Source organism: Natrix helvetica, assembly GCF_964273705.1.
Source record: "Natrix helvetica genome assembly, chromosome: 3".
Taxonomy (NCBI): Eukaryota; Metazoa; Chordata; class Lepidosauria; order Squamata; family Natricidae; genus Natrix; species Natrix helvetica.
The window spans coordinates 36,249,559-36,268,006 of NC_138549.1; the positions used below are offsets into that span (position 1 = coordinate 36,249,559).

The following is an 18,448-nucleotide window of genomic DNA, read 5'->3' on the forward strand; positions in this document are numbered from 1 at the left end:
GAGTATTTCTCCTGGTATTTATTAGAAATATTTTTGAGGGAGCATGTCTAGGATTGCCCAGTAAATAAAATATAAGTTTCACTGTGACTTTTGATACTCTCAATAACCTATAAACTTCTTGAATGTTCCCTGCTATTTGCCTGTTGCTGTACACCATGTGCTGTTAAAATATTATGTATTGCTATTATTATTAACATAGGTTCAGAACAAGCTTGATGTGAGTCCATTTGGAAGAGAATGTTTCAATCTCTTAAGTAATAATCTTTTGAATGAGATCTGTTGTCAAATGTGAAATAATTATCTGTGTCCATTACATTTATTGATGAGATTATGACAAGGATTTTTTCCTCCATCTCTGTCACCTTTTATGAACTTGTAGTGATGGTATGGAAATTATTATTTTGATGTTTTAATAGGTCTTGTATTGCAATTAATTGTTGTGACATTGTAGACTTAATTGTAGACTTGAGATGTGAATGGGATGCAATGTTTGATTGTATTTGATTAATATAGATGTCATCAATAATAGTACTCCAGGCATTTGTTCAATATCAGAAAAGATACCAGACATCTAGACCTGTTATGTAATATAAAGAATTTTTTCTTTAGTTGTAGAAAAGGAGACAGATAACCTAGTCCTAGACTTTTGTTGACCAAGTAAGTAGACAAATATTAATCACTCTGTAAATACTTACTCCCCCCCACCCCCGATTAACCAGTGTTGATCCATTGGTTGTGACAGGAATTGACTGACCGGCTTGTCAACCAAGCCTGACGTTGCTGTAGACATTGTGCTTGTTTGTAAATATCATAATGTTCTGTTGTTTGCCTTGGAACCTGATTCTGCTTGCTCTTTATTTGTTGCTTCTTGCGATAATGCTTTGCTACAACTTAAGGATATTATCCTCAAATACCTTGGCCACCTAATGAGAAGGAAGGACTCACTGGGGGAAGAGCCTAATGCTGGGAACCATTGAGTGCAAAAGAAGAAGGGGACGACAGAGAATGAGGTGGCTGGATGGAGTCACTGAAGCAGTCAGTGTGCGCCTAAATGGACTCCGCAGGATGGTAGAAGACAAGAAGGCCTGGAGGAACGTTGTCTGAAACTGAAAAGTATCCATGAGAAAGGGAATAGCTTTTGCTCCTTTTCATGGAGGGGGTTGTGTGTGTCTGTTTATCTCACTCTACTGTCCATTCTTGCAAACCAGGACCCAGTTTCTGCCTCACAGTCATGAGCAAAGTAGGAGGGCAATTGATTTGCAGTGCAATCCCTCTTTCCCCGTGGAATGGTTTGAACAGTGTTTTTTGTTGGGAGAGTAACAAAAAGATCATGACAGAGAATGAGTTGTTTCAATTCCATAATTGTGACCAAGCAAGCTCCATCTTCTTTTTTGCTTCTTTTTAATCTAAATACTTGATTAAAATATAACCTGGAAGTTTATACTTATATAATTTTGTTTTTCTTCCTTTGTTTGCTTTTATAGACTCAATATAAACAGTAAGGCATTGACAAGGTGCCCCACAAAGGACTTTTGCATCCTTTGACCTAGTAATATGTCTTATCTTACTTTAGGTTTAGGTTTAATAAGCTATTTCAGCCTTTCTGTTCCTATTGCCTTCTATGCAAATTCAGTGCACGTCTTATCCAACATCCTCAAGTCCTAACACATCTGGTTGGTGCTAATTTGTGGAATACTGTGTTGTTTGTCCACCCAGTACAAATAATTCACTTCGAGTAAATCTTACCCATTTGATAGAAAGTAGGTTTTATTAACCACAGCAGCCAGTTTAGAATGTATTGGTTCTTCTTTTCAAGCAGAGTTTAAAAATTAAACTATCTGACCATTATCAGGGGCATAAGAAATATATTTGAAATGAAATGGCACATCATTTAGGAAAAGGAAGCAATTATCCTTTTCCTTTCCAAAAGCATCACATTTGTTTCTCTGAAATTGGTTTTTATAGTTAGAAGACATGCAGAAGAAAGTATCATGCAGTGGGTGTCTAGTTACCTAGAGACTGTCAGTAGCTCACATTTTTATGAAGCAATTTAATTTTTTGTTATGATGACTCCTTTTCCAATCATTTTAATATACACTTGGTAACTAATTGGGGTCTTACATTGTGAGTTATTGCTAACAGGTATGTGCTGAAATATTGGGGGGGGGGGGGCTATATTTCTATTCCCCTTCCCTACTTGTCTCCCCCAAATTCTATATGTCCAAGGATGCAGTATTCTGACAAAAGAGCTTTAGGAAAAGGGAGCCGCTAACTCTTTATCCACCTTTTTAGTACATTGTAATTAGAATATTTACCATTGACATTACTGGAAAGAAGGAACCAGTGGGAAGGAAGGCAGCAATATTACAAGGATTCTACTTCCATTACCACCACTACCATAATTCTCTCAGATTACAATTTCCTGATTCCATAGACTAGCCAGTCTCCAAAAAAGGAGGAACAAAAAGTATATGTAAGGATTTCAGAAAAAAGGTAGATGGCTCCAAGTGACAGTAGATTCTGTGGTACTTCTGAATAGAACCTTGTAAGATTGCCTTCTTAAATTGTGAAGTGCTGTCAAGCATTTGTATTCCCAGTAACCAGGTACAAAAAGTAATTATTTTACAAGAATCAAGGCTGGGAGAACATCCAAGTGAAGAGGAGAACTAAACCCGACCATCTGACTCTCAAGTTAGGTCAACAGAATATGCTAGTGAGCATATTATGTTAATAGTAACATAGCAAATTATCTATTGGGCTTCAGTTGCATCAGACAAATTACTGTCTGGACATCCACCCTCCAAAAAAGTGAACATCTTCTTTAGAGCCAAAGTAATCAAGATTTAAAAACTGAAATCTTAAAAATCTATTTAATAATCCCACTAGATGTACCTTATTTGTGTCAATTTCTATCATTTGCAAGATACTGTTTTATGAATGACCTGAAGGCAACTTTTGTGTAAATTTTCATTTTTGTGGAAAAAAATTGTCTTAAATTTTCATCATCACTACATGAATTACATAACATCATTGCATGAATTACATAAACATCATTACAGTACATGAATTACATAAACATCATTACATGAATTACATAAATCACTGGGGATGGTGTACTGTAATTTATTTAATAGACATTCAGGAAGAATGGGCACCCCTTTCACCAAAAAACAAGCTTCACTTTGTCTGTATTACTAACACTGTTTCATTTTCTCAGTACAATTCAGTCCTTTTCTTCGTACAGACTAAAGAAAAGTATGCATAGGAACTGTGCTTTCACAGTTGTTTTACCTCACAATTCCTTCTTTCTTGATGGTTTCTTTACTGAACCAAACTTATGATCTCTTAACTCTGACTTGAAAATGTTTCTGAGATATATAGAGTTCAGACAATTAACTAACAGTATGTAGCTCATATTTTTAATATTTAGCAAGAATGGATGATGGCTTTGCTTCTAGGTCAGTTAGACTTTAAAAAAGGTTTTTTTGAGTCATTGTCATCATTAACAGAAATCCAGGATATAAATATTTCTAACCATATTGCTTGAGCTGAGATTGCATTATTGACACACTTTAATATTAATGCTCATTACACATATCTTATTTTATTGATTTCCATAGCATTAACAGTATGTATTATTAAACAAACTTTTTAGGCATAGACTTTAAATCAACTTTCCCCAATTTGATGCTGTTCAATTACCATCATCTTCAATCTGGCCAACCAGAAGCTAGCAAGTTGAGGAAGACTAATTTAAATTGACCTCAACTATTAAAGTCTGAAAGTAAAGATAACGTGATCTTTACGTCATCCCCAGCTCCTAGTCAGTTCAGGCACAAGTCTAGTAGTTTTCTTGGTGGTGTTGTTTGCAGTTGCTTTCATCCACAATAATTTCTATATTGTTATTATTCTTTGTATGTCCAGATATAACTCTGGGATTATACAATACAATAGCAGAGTTGGAAGGGACCTTGGAGGTCTTCTAGTCCAACCCCCTGCCTAGGCAGGAAACCCTATACTGTTTCAGACAGATGGCTATCCAACATCTTCTTAAAGACTTCCAGTGTTGGGGCATTCACAACTTCTGGAGGCAAGCTGTTCCACTGATTAATTGTTCCTGGTGGTTTCCTACTCTAGATTAGTTTAATATGATTTGGCCAGATGGTATAATAGGAAGTAGTCATATCTTGGGAAATGTCCATATTAGGGTATTAGGTGGGACAAAATATTATAATTGCAGGGAGTCCTTGATTTATAACCATTTGTTTAGTGATTCGAAGTTACAACGACACTGAAAAATTGAGTTATAACTGTTTCTCTCACTTACAACCTCACAACATCCCCATGATCAAAATTTGGGTTCCTGGCATTCAAGACGTATTTACAATGGTTGCAGCCTCCTGGAGTCATGTGATCACGATTTGCACTCTTCCCAGCTAACTTTCAACAAGCAAAGTCAGTGGGGGAAGCTATAATAAATTAACAACCACATGATTCACTTAACTGCAGTGATACACTTAACAGCCACGACAAATAGGTTGTAAAATTGGGTGCGACTCATCATCTTGCTTAGCAACCCAAACTCTAGTCGCAATTGTGGTTGTATCTCAAGGATTGCCTGTATGTGACAGTTTTTGCTCTATGCTGCTGATTGTGTTGCATAATTTAGATTGTAACCACTCTGCCAGAGCATGATTTCATCATATTTGTTTAAATATCAAGCATTTAAGTTTGAAAATGAAAATGAAAAAATGAAAAAAAAATTCTATTAGCCATTTATCTTTTATCTCTGTACAGAATTAACACAATGCACACAGGAATGGGCTAGGATGAATATACTTTGAAAGAAGCATAGCTTAACTGTTGGTTGGTAGATCAGCTTTCTCTAGTTACAAAATGTGTGTGTGTGTGTGTGTGTGCAGTCTGATTAATAAATTCTCAATTTAGCTTAACTACAAGAACATATTATAGGTGAAGGATGTCCAGATTGATTGATTGATTGATTGATTTTGTGTGTGTGTGTGTGTGTGTGTGTGGTATATATATTGTAGTGATTAGAGCATTGCCTTTGACATGGAAAACCAAGGGTTGAAATTCTAGCTGGTAACTACCTAACTAATAAAAGTCCTTGGATAAAGCTCCCCTAATGTTTCACTTGCCTGTGTCGAATATAAGAGTGACATGAACAAGCAGAGTTGTGCCAGCTTGGACATCACTTAAATTAACAGATTCATGTCAGATTTTGGGGGAGCAAGCCAATCTGACAACATTTGGGCTCCTGGAACCGACCATATATGGCGACAAGAGAACCTACAATTGATGGAATGCTATTACAACAAGAGACCTAATGAATAAGGATATATGAATAGGTGTGGATACATGATACATGAATAGGCATGAGTTTGCTTGATGCACAACCAGGCAGAAATGGTATCACCTGTTAAGACTGATAAGTATTCATACACTGCATAGACCCATTTATTTGCCTTTTGATAAAAGATAGCAACATTTAAATTAGAAAATCCAGAATCTTCTTGTTACACAAGAACCTGACTCATTGTATTATGAAATAAGTCATACTCTGGACTTAAATTTCTGTACTAGATGAAATGGAAATGATTTATAATTGGGGAAGGCTATTATCACTTCTATCATGGATGTATTACTAACAGCTTAAGATGTTCTGATTCATTTAGATTTCTAAGTGGCTTGTGATGCCATTGATCATAATATGTAGGCCATATTTGCATTGTTGTTTTGTAGGTTAGGTAAGATCCCAGTGGGTCCTTCCTAAATGAGGGCATTACTGAATTGGAAGATGGTAAAACATAGTTGAAATGGAGAGGCTGAAAGCAATGAAGTCTGATACAAAACCCTTTTCTAGATGTATATTCCTTGTGTTTCAAGAACAACATACTAATATTCATAGTAATATACCTTATTTCAGCATTTCCAGTAATAGCATCCATGGCTTAAAAATTGTTTTTCAAGTTTCATTGATCATTATTTTTAAACATTTTAGATCAGTTGTGTATTAAATGTACACATTAAAGCCTGAAAAAAGGAAAGGCTGCTTCCTGGAGTTTTGAAACACCTCTTATGACTAATGTTGGAAACTGCTGTATGCCTGAATGTGTTGGGAAGTTTAGAAGTAATGAAGAATGAACTGACTCGTTTGAATGAACTAGTTATTTTTTAAAAATGTAGTATGCTATAAGACAAGAAACTGCTTTATATTTGAAAGCAAAAAAAAAAAAAAGCTGTTTGGAGCTACAAGGATTTGAATGTGGCATTTGTGTGCAATTTATAATAACCCTGACAAAAAAGTTGTTTGGTTTAAGAAATTGCAGGTCAGGATGTATTCATGTTCTGTGCTTCAACATTCCTTCTTTGGCCTTAAACCAAAAGCACCATATGACCAGATTGTATTGCATTGGTTATATTTATATTTATTTATATTATCATACACATGGTATGGATTTTAATTTTGCAGGCTGTTTTTCCTCAATCGAGTACAATTTTAGTAACATACACATTTGTTCATATTACTTCATTTGTCGACATTTTTGTTACAAAAGAATGAGTAGCTAATATTTAGTTAATTACAGTTTCAGAAAGTCATCCTTTGTCATTTACACACTTTCTTCTTGTATTCCAGCTTCTTGTAAATGTTGGTTAATAGCACAACGGGCAGAACTTTGTACAGCTATGAAGAATTATCAAAAAGCCCTTCATGATGCAGAAATACTGTGTCAGAATAAACCCCATTGGCCTAAGGTACAGTATCTGTTTGCAAGTTGGCAGTTAAGAAAAAAAAATATCTCTTTGCATATAAGAAACAGGAATTATTTATCATGTATAATTTAAATCTCTTCAGTGAAGGTTTCTAGCTTGGTGGCTTAACCATTACACAAAACTGGCTTTTCACTAGCTGCCCTCAATTCTTTGGGTATACATACTGTCTCTAAAAATATGTAAGAAGCATTGAATGATATTCAAAATAATTGCAGCATTACTTGTTATTCCCTTTTGTAACTTTTCAAAGTGTGCACGGCCTAGTTGTTTGACTTAGATGCATTTCCTACACTTAAATTTATCATGTGGGATTAAAATTTGCACCCATCAATGTTTCCCTTTGCACCTTTGTTTCTTACCTTCGTTTTCTGTTCTGTTTTGAAATACCGTCATTCCCGTAAGAGGTAAACACACTTTAGCTGATATTTCTTGAAATCACAAAGCTTTAACTCCTTATCTCCTTCCTTCCTTCCTTCTTTCTTTCTTTCTCTGCATGCAGGGTCATTATGTCAAAGCACAAGCTCTTTCTGGATTAGGAAGGATTGAAGAAGCATTGAAGGAATTTCTTTATTGTGTTGCCTTAAACCCTGAGTGGAACTCAATGAAGATGGAAGCCCAAAAGGTAGAATATTATACTTTTCATCCATAAGCAAAACATGACACTTTTATGTACTTAGTTTTTAGCCTCTATAGCTATGTCATCTGACCCATGTAAAATAGAAGTTGTAAGCATTAATTGTTTAATTATTCATTTTTTAAATTCTGCTTTTTGCTCACTGAAAGCCAGTGATTTGCTAAATGAAAATCAAAGCTATTGGGTAAACTAAATATTAGGGTGATTTTTTAAAACATCAGAACAAATGTTAATATTTAACATAGTAACATGAAAATTCTAACTGGTGGCTTGGTGACTTTGAGTCAATCACTTTTTCTCAACTCTTGTTGGGAAAATAGGAGGAAGGAAAATGTATGCTCACCATCTTGAGTTATTCATAAAAATAATAAATGCATAATAAAAAATAAATAAGTAAATAAAGTAGCCAGTGAATTAGATATTCATATAATTATTAATCTGCATCTGTTAGCCTTCAAGCATCATTCAACCATGAATAAACTTTCAACTAGGAAGTATGACATTTGAAATAATCCTACATTTATTGGTCTTGTTTTCATTTTTCTTAATTGGATAGTGGAGAGGACAACAGTTTGCAACATGATTGCATATGAATGTGAAATCCTTTATGTATGAGCTGAATTTTATGATATTTCTATTTTTTTAATCTAGATAATGTGTGAGATGTTTTTTCCAGCATTTGAAAATGTTCCTGATAGTTTAACAACACCTTTTTGTAATCGGACCTCTTACACAAGATTGAAACCTGCATTTCTAAGTAGTATAAATACACAGTCTTCTAGTGAAGATGGGCCAACAGCAGAGAGCTCAAAGGTACTTAACACACGGGTCTGATCTTTATTTCAGGGCATTATATATGGCATTTTATTATATTCAGCATTATATTCAGAAGTATACTGTTATTTAATTTAATTTTAGCTTTAGTTTTAGTTTAGTTTGGGAAGGACATACTGTATTTTTCGGAGTATAAGACGCACCAAGGTTTTGAAGAGGCAAATAAATAAAAAAGTAGGTAGGTAGATAGAGGGATAGAGAGGGAGAGAAAGAGAGAGAAATACAGTAAGTAGATAGGGAAAAAGAGAGAGTAGTTAGGTAGGTAGGAGGTAGATAAAGATATATATATAGAGAGAAATAGATAGAGAGAAATCCACTAGGTAGATAGGGAGAGAGAGAGTGTGTGTGTAGGTAGGTAGATAGAGGGATAGAGAGAGAGAGAAATGGGAGATATATATATATAGAGAGAAATACAGTAGAGAGAGAAAGAGAGGAGGTAGGTTGGTAGGTAGAGGGATAAAGAGAGAAATAGAGAGAAATACAGTAGATAGATAGGGAGAGAGAGAGAGAGAGAGAGAGTAGGTAGGTACCTAGGTAGATAGAGGGGGAGAGAGAGAAATACGTAGATAGGTAGGGAGAGAGACAGAGTAGGTAGGTAGGTAGGGGGGAGAGAGCGAAATACAGTAGGTAGGTGGGTGAGAGGGAGTAGGTAGGTAGGTAGATGTTTCCAGGTATATTTATCCATGTGCTGGAGAAGGAAATCGCTGACAATCTGCAGCACCTAAGACTTTGTTTCTACTGGCACAGCACTCGATCAATGTAATTCTCATCAATCAGTTAAACAGCTTTCCAAAAGGAAAAAAAAAGTTTTTGCACTTTGCAAACCTCCCCCAAAATGGCCTGTTTTTCGCGAAAACGGGCCCGTTTTTTTTAAAGGCATGAATAGCCTTTGGGGGGGGGGTTGCAGAGTGCTCCGGGGGAGGGGGGGGGAAACAGCCAGTTTATTGTGAAAATGGGCCCGTTTTTCATCAGAAAGAATTGCATGCATAGCCTTTGGAGGCTTATAGAGTGCTGCTGGGAGCTCGGGGGGGGAAACAGCCCATTTTTTGCTCATTTCTGCCCTCCCCAGCCCCCAGGAGCTCTCTGAAAACCTCCATAAGGGTATGCACGGCCATTTTGGTGAAGGGGCGGGGCTTCAGGAGGCAAAAAATGCTGTATTCGATGTATAAGATGCACCCAGATTTTCAGCCTCTTTTTTGAGGGGAAAAAGGTGCGTCTTATACTCCGAAAAATATGGTAGCTTTCCAAAGAAAACTGATTAATAATGGAATGGAATGGAAACTAAAAGTAGTGATTGGTTATTAAAATGACCAACATTGATGTATTATATAAAAATGATTATGATTTAATATAAGTTAAATTTTGCATATGTGGAGAGCTCTTTTTAAAATCAGACATTAGCTGTGATCACTATGTTCCAATTGCAACCGTGGAAGCTATCCTATCTTCTCCCTATATTATACATTTTTGAAATCTCATGGATGTTTGACAAAATTTAAGGAAATGAGAACTTCAGCCATCGTTAAGTCCTAATTTAAGTACATACTTGGTAATTATGCTTTATGTTGAAACCATAATTTAAAAAAAAACTGTATGAAAATACAGTCCATCCTTTTGTGTTCAGGTAAAGTATGTAGAGAAAGCTTTACCAGAGCAGCTGATTCACTTAGTTTCTGAAATACCCATATAGTCTATCCATATTATTTATTATTATTTACATTATATATAAATAATAGAGTTGATAGAAGCAGTCCCAGCAGAAGTCATGTAACATGACAAGTCAGTTCTCAGTCATGGCTATGATAAACAAAGATATGTCTGTAGAAGACACATTTTTGTCTTTATGTATTTATATATAACCAAATGTTTTTATTGTAGGAGGCCATGTTGAGGTTAACAAGAAATCCTTCCCAAGAGAATAATGTCTATCGCTGTATTGATTCTTCAGTTTCCCATCATGATTTCTACTTTGAAGAGAATACGAAAACATTAGGAAAAGTCCTCTCCAGCCTACCCAGTGCAAACTTGAAAAGAAAATTTCCTGCTGATGGGAGAGACTTTCAGAATCTGGGTGTTCCTAGCAAAATTCCTAGAAAAGGTCTGTTGCAGCCGCTTACATGCTCTCAATTTTGTTTTTTGTTATTGCTTGTTGTTTTTATTTTAGAGGGAAAACCCTACAATTTTGAATCTTTTTGCTAGTTATGGAATATTTTGCCAAAGTCAATCTAGCAATTCCTATTTTAAACTGAATAAGTTAAATTGCTCAGTATTTTGTGTAAGGAAAAACATAAATCGTTTCAACAATCAGTAATAACAATATGTTATAACTTTAAATGAAAATTAATACAATGTGACATTTGTTGTTCTTGACAAGTTATAATGATTAGGATAGACTAGAACAGGGGTGTCAAGCTGGTGGCCCGCAGGCCAGATGCGTCACGCATAGGCCATGAAAACCCCACCTCCGTGAAAGGGGGAAACGTTGCGAAACATCACTTTGTTGTCTTTGCTCTAAATAGCAGATTTCTTATAGAAGGGAATAGTTGTGGTATTTTGTCAGCATAGATTAAGATGAAACTTTCCGGTTGCATGTCTGGAATCTTTCTTTAATTTTTCAGAACAAAAGTTGAATTGATTATTTGTACTCATTTTAATTCTTCAGAAATGCACAATGTTTAGTCCTGTGTTCCTGTCTGATAATTTTAGAACTCGCTGGAAATTATTAGTTTTTGAAAGACCTGGTACAGCCTCCTCCTCCTTTCTTGATATTTTGAATTATCTAATGAGATTGTTCAGAAAAGGAGTCATTTATTTCAAATGTTCTTTTTTTTTATTTTAAGATGGAGATGCTACTTGTGGAAACTCCGCTTCCCTTCCCATAAAAGAGATTCCTACAAATCTCATGGATCCATCTGACTTTGAGTGTTCCCTTTGTATGAGGTATTAACAAGCTGCACAAAATGTCTTATTCTAAAGGATTTAAATTTCAGCAGCAGTTGCGTGTATCTTATTTCTCTGGACTTAGAAGCATAAGTAGACTGAAGCCGGATTTATCATCACACAAATTCCATGATTTATGTTCTTATGTCAGACATCATGACATAAGTATGTAAGTCATAGTATCCATGCAATGACACATTGCAGTCATACAATTTTAATATTGTAATTTTCTTACAGACACTGTTTTATAGTAAGAATTCATCATTTTTCTTACATAATTGTGCTCAGAAGCAGTTTTTGAAAATGAATGAAAGAGTTCTATGTCAACTTCAGAAATAAGCTTTTCTTTAGTAAGAATGGGCTAATTGTGTGATGGGTACATGATAATACCTCATACTGTACATTTCAAGAGCAGATTACGTACATGATATGTGGTGTTATGCAACATCTGTGGTGTTATGCAAAATGCTTTTAAATCAAGTTGATTTTAGAGTTCCAAATTCCAAAAACTGTTACAAATGCTTTTATGTTGCAAGGTAGAAGGAAGAAACATTATTATTATTTCTGAAATAATCATAAAAAGCAATGCATTTAGAATTCAAGACAGTTTCAATATAAAATATTTTGCACACTCATTCAAGATATACAGATGAATGGATATATGAAATTGTTATTTTCATGTCTTTTTCAGGTTATTCTACGAGCCTGTCACTACTCCTTGTGGGCATACGTTCTGCCTCAAATGCCTTGAACGTTGTCTGGATCATAATCCTCACTGTCCACTTTGTAAAGAAAAGCTCTCAGATGTAAGTCTTCCCCATCCCATTTCCAGAAGCTGCTTAAATAAAATTCTTGTGTTTCTTGAACCTTTAAGGGCCCATTTACACCCTTAAACCACCTCCCAAAAAGGGGGGAATTGATCTGAATTTTGGAGAGGGCTTCAGAATGTTTTTTTTAAAGGGTGCAATACAAAAGTTCAGTAAGCCAATTTAATGCTTGAAAATCAAAATTCCAAGTGCTGATTCTAGTGTCCTGAAATGAAGAGGGAAGGAACACATGTGACTCGCCCTAATACAGATAGGCAGTATTTAAATATAGGTGATGTTTGACTTCACATATATTTAAATTCTTGCAAAACAAGAAGAAAAAGGGTAGCTTTCTTTTGCATCACCTCAATACATCAGGATTATTTCCGATCTCCGCTCCTTCCGTGTACAGTTGAAGACCCACCTCTTTCAATCATCCGGCCTGGCTCAACCGTAATCTTCTCATATTCCTCCTGACTGTCTTTTTTAAATTTTAAATTTTTATTGTATATTGGATTTTTTTATTTGTTAATGGTTTTAATTTGTCTTAATGTTTTAATCTATTACCTCCTCCGTGCATGTATGTCTTTTGTATATATGTATGTTTATATATGTCTTGGTGTACGCCGCCCCGAGTCCTGCCCGGAAAGGGAGCGGCTAATAAATCCAAATTTATTTATTATTTATTATTTAATACAGTATTTCGCAACCTTGGGCACTTCATGTGTGAACTTCGGTTTCCAGAATTCCCTAGCCGGATGTAGAATTCCAGGAGTTGAAGTCTACATATCTTCAAGTGCCCAAGGATAGGAAACACTGCTATATATTTCAGAGTTATTTTCTGAAGAAGCAGTGTAGAATAATTAAATGGCCACTCTTATGGGCTTATTATAGCCACTTAAAACCATAACAATAAACTGCTAAATATAGTAGTGATTTAGTAGTTGTGGTTTTAAGTGCTTGACTGTAGTATTCTGTGCAAATTCCTGATTCCATTTTAAGGTGTTAAAACTTTAAAACATTTATTTTACCATTCTATTCTCCAGGCCAGTTTAATTACTGATTAGTAGAATAGCTAGAACTGAATAACGTAGATTCTTAAATTCCCTTTATAGTTTTTGGCAAGTCGAACTTACAAAAAGACCATCCTTACTGAAGAATTAATAGTTCGCTACTTTCCAGAAGAATTATCTGAAAGGAAAAAGGTTTATGAAGAAGAAATGAAGGAATTATCAAAGTAAGTGATCTTCATTTATAAAGAGAATATTAGTAAAATTATGTGGGTTGATTAAATAATGTGTATATTTTCATAATATTTATAATTCTCCTGTGATCGTGGAGACAGCACCCAGACTGGGCTTACTCCGTCCAGTAACCAATTGGACTGAGTCTACACTTACGATGTCATTGGGCCTTTGTGGCTCCACCCCAGTTCAGACTCAGTCCAACCAGGACTAGCAGTGAGAATTGATCTCTCCTCCAAATTTTAGCTTTATAGCATTAATTGGTGATTTTTTTCCTTTAAATTGGCTTTTTAAATCATTTTCTTCTTCTGACCAAATTGGAGGGAAATTCAAAACTGCTTCCAGGCTGCCTCTCTTCAGCCGTTCTGACTGTCTGCGGCCACGAGTTCACTCAGGAAGCCTGCCTTGCAGTAGGATCGGCCAGCTCACGAGCTACGGCTCCGTAGCTGTTTCTCCAAGGCGCTCCTGGATTCTGGGCACTTGAAGAGATGCGGGACCAGCCCTTTCGCATGCAGCGGTTCCAGGCGAGGTCGGTGGCCATTCTGTGGAGCGCCCGGCCACTTTGGGTGTCGATGGGCATTTGCGGGTCAAAAAAGCTGCGAAGATAGCGGTGGCCATTTTGAGGCTTGGAAAAGCCTCGGAAGAAAAAAAGTCAGCCATTTTGGACACTTTAAAAAAGGTGCGAACTCTGCAGCAGCCGTTACAGGTGCCCAGTGACCCAGGTGGACTGGATCAGGAGCACCTGGCCATCAAACGGGTGAGACAGTTGCCTATGTTTATTGTGGCTTGATTTATGTCGGGGGAGATGGCTGACCAAGCTGTGTCTGCAGATAGAGGATTAGAGGAGGCAGGGCAATCGGGGGCGAAGAGCAGTGGGAAGAGGCAAGCCAAAGAGGTAAATCCCAAGGTCTCTAAAGCCACTACCAGGGCGGAAGAGCGAAGGCAGAAGGCTCTTGAGAAAGAATTTCAGAAGGCTCAAAAACAACAAGTTCTAACTTCCCAGTCCTCCCCCCCTCCTCCCGAGGGTCTCCAGGTTGTCACCCCAGATCCACCTGTCTTGCCTCAATTGGGCCCTCGCCCTTCACTGGCAGATTCAGATGGGGATTTGTCTTCTTCTGAGTCCTCTTCTTCTATTGAACCTAACAGAGGCAATTTCTTTAATGTCCCTCTCAATAGGGAACCCACCTTTGAGCAGGCTTCCCTCCCTATGGCGCATGGTTCAGGGATTCCCCAAGCCATGTACATCTTTCCTGCAGATATGGCAACCATCATTGCTGAAACCATCAAACAGGTCATGGCTTCTGGCCTACAACAGCACCCCCAACCTGCTCCATCACATAGCCATAAGCATAAATCTTCTGCAGCTGCTCTGCTTCTACTTTTCAGGCCTCAGTTTGTGGTGAACAAGATAATCTGCGGAATTCAGATTGTCTGATGACGAGGTGATCATCCCAGATGCCCCGCCTTTGCCAGATTATTTAAAACGGAGCATTTTAAGTCCCTACTGTTTAAGGCCATTAAAGCTGCTAACTTACCATCTTCTGCTTCAGCTTCTACTTCACAGGAAAAACCAACAGAACCGGCTACAACTGAGGGTCCCGGTACCCCATTCACCGAACCTACCGTGGAAAAGGAGGTGATCCCTGTTCCCAAGATCTTCCTGAACATGATCCAGAAGCAGTGAGAATCCCCAGGCACGGATCCACAGCCAACCAACCTCGACAAACGTCTCCATAACATTGCACCGGAACTCACCAAATTCCTCTAGTCTCCCCCAGTGGACACACCGGTTGCAGCACTTTCATCCCTACTGTGGTCTCGAGCCACTGAAGAAGTCCTCAAGCCTGAGGAGAAAAGGTCAGACCAAACCTTAGTCAAAAACTATTAGGCAGGGGCCTGGGCCGTTAGGGCCTCCACTGCCACTTCCTTTTTCTCTAGAGCGGCCCTAGTCTGGATTGAACAGCTTCAGGAGCGCATTTCTCCTACTGACACTAGATCCCATAAAAACCTCAACAAGATTAGGGCAGCCGTTGAATATGCGGCTGATTCTTCTCTCAGTGCTGCCAGGTTCGCTTCCAAAGGCATGGCCTTTTCAGTCACGGCCAGGTGTCTGCTTTGGCTCAAGCCATGGGTACGCAAGACAATTGGGTACTCAAAACTGTCAAATTTGGCCTCATGCTGGAATTCCTCTCCATCCCCAGGAACACTTCGTGCTATGCCCAGCCTCTTGGTATCCTCGCAAGAGGGCACTAATGGAACAGGCCATTCAGCACCTGTTGGAGATCCGGGCCATCCAACTGGTTCCTCCCCATAAGGAAGGGCAGGGTTTTTATTCCTGCCTGTTTGTGGCACCGAAGAATTCCGGGGGATGGAGAGCAATTTTGGATCTAAAATGTTGAACCGCCATATTGTCTTACCAGCGGTTCAAAATGCATTCTCTGCACACCATCCTGCAGGGAGTCAGGAAAGGCAATTTCCTCACGTCGGTAGACTTGACCGAAGCTTACCTTCATATTCCCATCTTCATAGACCACCAAAAATATCTCTGTTTCTCTTATGGGGGGAAGCACTTCCAGAACCGAGCTCTTCCGTTTGGACTGTACTCGGCCCCCAGGGTATTCACAAAGGTGCTGGCTGCCCTAGCCACCCACATCAGGTCATCTCCAGTTCGGATTCTCTGTTATCTGGACGACATCCTCTTGTTATCCAGGTCTCCGACTCAAGCAGAAAGGGATCTCGCTCTCACCATTCACACCCTGCGGAATCACAGGTTCGGGGTCAATCTCAAGAAGGGTCACCTCGTTCCCGGCACTTGCATTCTTTACCTCGGGGTCTTGATAGACACCATGGAAGGGAGGTTGTTTCTATCCAACGACCGCATTCTCAGTCTGAAGGTGCTGCACCTACACAAGGCGTCCCTTCTTCTTCTCTCCCAAGTCTTGGGTAAGATGGTGTCTTGCTTCGGGGTTGTCCCGTGGGCCAGGTTCCACAGCAAGATCCTTCAATGGTTCATGCTTCCCCATCAAAAGGCCGGCAGGAGCTGTTCCTCTCTCTGGGTTCCCCTTCCCAGTCAGGTCTTACAGTCCCTCAAATGGTGGCAATCCCCGGCAATTTTGCAAGGGACCTTGTTCAGGGATCCGGACTGTCTCACACTTATGACGGACGCATGTCTGACGGGGTGGGGGGCACACATGCAGGACCTAGTTGCTCAGGGTCTGTGGTCCTTCGAAGAGAGCCAAAACAGCATAAATTGGCTAGAGTTACGGGCAGTTCACTTTGCCCTCACACAATTCCAACACAGGGTTCAGGACCGCCACATATTAGTCCTAACAGACAATACCATGACCAAGGCACACATAAACAGGCAGGGGGGAACATGTTTCTGGTCTCTGATGCAGGAGTCCAACCTGTTGTGCCGGTGGGCGGAATCTTGCCTGTCATTTCTCAGGGCAGAGCACATATCAGGGGACTCCAACGTCCAGGCAGACTAGCTCAGCCAGACCAGGATAGATCAGGTGGAGTGGAGTGTCCATCTGAACCTCTTCCATCGACTGACACTACGATTTGGTCTCCCAGTCCTAGACCTCTCTGCGACAGCAGACAACAACCAGGTATCCAGGTATTACTCACGGTTCATGGATACAATGGCAGAAAGAGTAGATGCCCTCAGGCGCCATTGGCCCAAAGGTCTCCTGTACGCATTTCCGCCCCTTCCCCTCATTCAGAGAGTAATTCGGAAAATGTTGGAGCAGAAGCAGAACTATTGCTGCTAGCGCCGAATTGGCCACACCGGCCTTGGTATGCCGACCTAGTGACTCTGTCAATCTCCACTCCATGGCACATTCCACGGTCTCTCCGGTCTCTACACCACGGGTCAGTTTGTCATCCTGACCCTGGGTGGCTACAATTAACCGCATGGCGATTGAGCAGCAAGCCTTAACAGCTGATAACATCTCCCTCAATGTCATTGCTACCATTCAGGCATCACGCAGAAGCTCTACTAACCACATTTACGATGCCACTTGGAGGGCATTCGCACTGTGGTGAACCAACAAGACTATTGACCCACTTAAAGCGTCCATTCCACAGATATTGGACTTCTTACAGAGGGGGCTTGATCAGGCTCTTACCCCTAATACGTTACGCCGATAGGTGGCTGCTTTGGCTTCTATCTTAGACGGTCTTGCCTCCGACCATCTACCTTCTCATCCCTTGATCCGGAGATTTCTCTGTGGAGCATCCAACCTGCATCCCCCTACCATCCATAGGTATCCGACTTGGGACTTGCCTCGTGTCCTAGAGGCTCTGACTTCCTCACCTTTTGAACCTATGAGATCCACTTCTTTGAAACTGTTGTCCTTTAAGACGTTGTTTTGGGTGGCTATAACATCTGCCAGACGTATTTCTGATTTGGCTGCCCTTTCAGTCAGGCATGACTTGTACGTGTTCCATCCAGACCAAGTTGTCTTAGGCCTGGATCCGACATTCATACCAAAGATCAATAGCTGTTTCCACAGAGGTCAAGAGTTAATCTTGCCTGATTTCTGCCCATCTCCTTGTCATGAGAGGGAGCGTAAGTGGCAGACACTTGATGTACGACGTGCCCTCAAGATCTACATTGAACGCACCACTTCGTTCCATCACTCGGAAGCTTTCTTCGTATCCTTTCACCGGACCTCCTTGGGTGAGAAGGCTTCGGCGTTGAGTCTGGAGCGGTGGATCAGAGCCTGTATTAAACTGTCTTATGAACTTCAGTCCTTGCAGGTTCCTCTAAACATTACAGCTCATTCTACACGTAGTGCTGCGACAACTGCTGCTTTGTCCATGCTAGCCACATTGGAAGAAGTCTGCCGGGCAGCCACGTGGGCATCTCCCACAGTGTTCATACGTCATTACAAGTTAAACAAGTATGTGTCGGCTGACGCAGCTTTTGGGCACAGGGTTCTGCAACAAGTGCTTGTGCCTTAACGGACTTTCTCTAGTATCCCCACCTTAGTGGACAGCCCAATCTTTGGTACATCCCAGTCTGGCTGCTGTCTCCACAATTAAGGAGAATGGGCGTTGGTTCATACCTGATACGCTCATTCTCTGTTGAAGTGGAGACAGCAGCCAACCCCACCTTGGGGTGCGTCACGCAATTCAGAACTTTTTTGTGCGGAGGAGAGAGAGAGAGAAACAGAGGATATGGATTTGAC

At 39.5% G+C, this 18,448-nt stretch overlaps 1 protein-coding gene across 1 annotated transcript in view; it reads left to right on the forward strand.

Moving 5' to 3' along the window:
* The window catches only part of LONRF2 (LON peptidase N-terminal domain and ring finger 2), a gene marked incomplete at its 5' end in the record, with an annotated part of 38,801 nt that overhangs the window by 11,302 nt on the left and 9,051 nt on the right, over nucleotides 1-18,448 (forward strand). Inside the window, 7 exons of the mRNA XM_081947645.1 lie at nucleotides 6,659-6,777; nucleotides 7,295-7,417; nucleotides 8,081-8,242; nucleotides 10,142-10,361; nucleotides 11,104-11,203; nucleotides 11,895-12,009; nucleotides 13,125-13,246. Of these exons, the coding sequence (XP_081803771.1) occupies nucleotides 6,659-6,777; nucleotides 7,295-7,417; nucleotides 8,081-8,242; nucleotides 10,142-10,361; nucleotides 11,104-11,203; nucleotides 11,895-12,009; nucleotides 13,125-13,246 (961 nt within the window). The remainder of the gene's footprint in view (nucleotides 1-6,658; nucleotides 6,778-7,294; nucleotides 7,418-8,080; nucleotides 8,243-10,141; nucleotides 10,362-11,103; nucleotides 11,204-11,894; nucleotides 12,010-13,124; nucleotides 13,247-18,448) is intronic.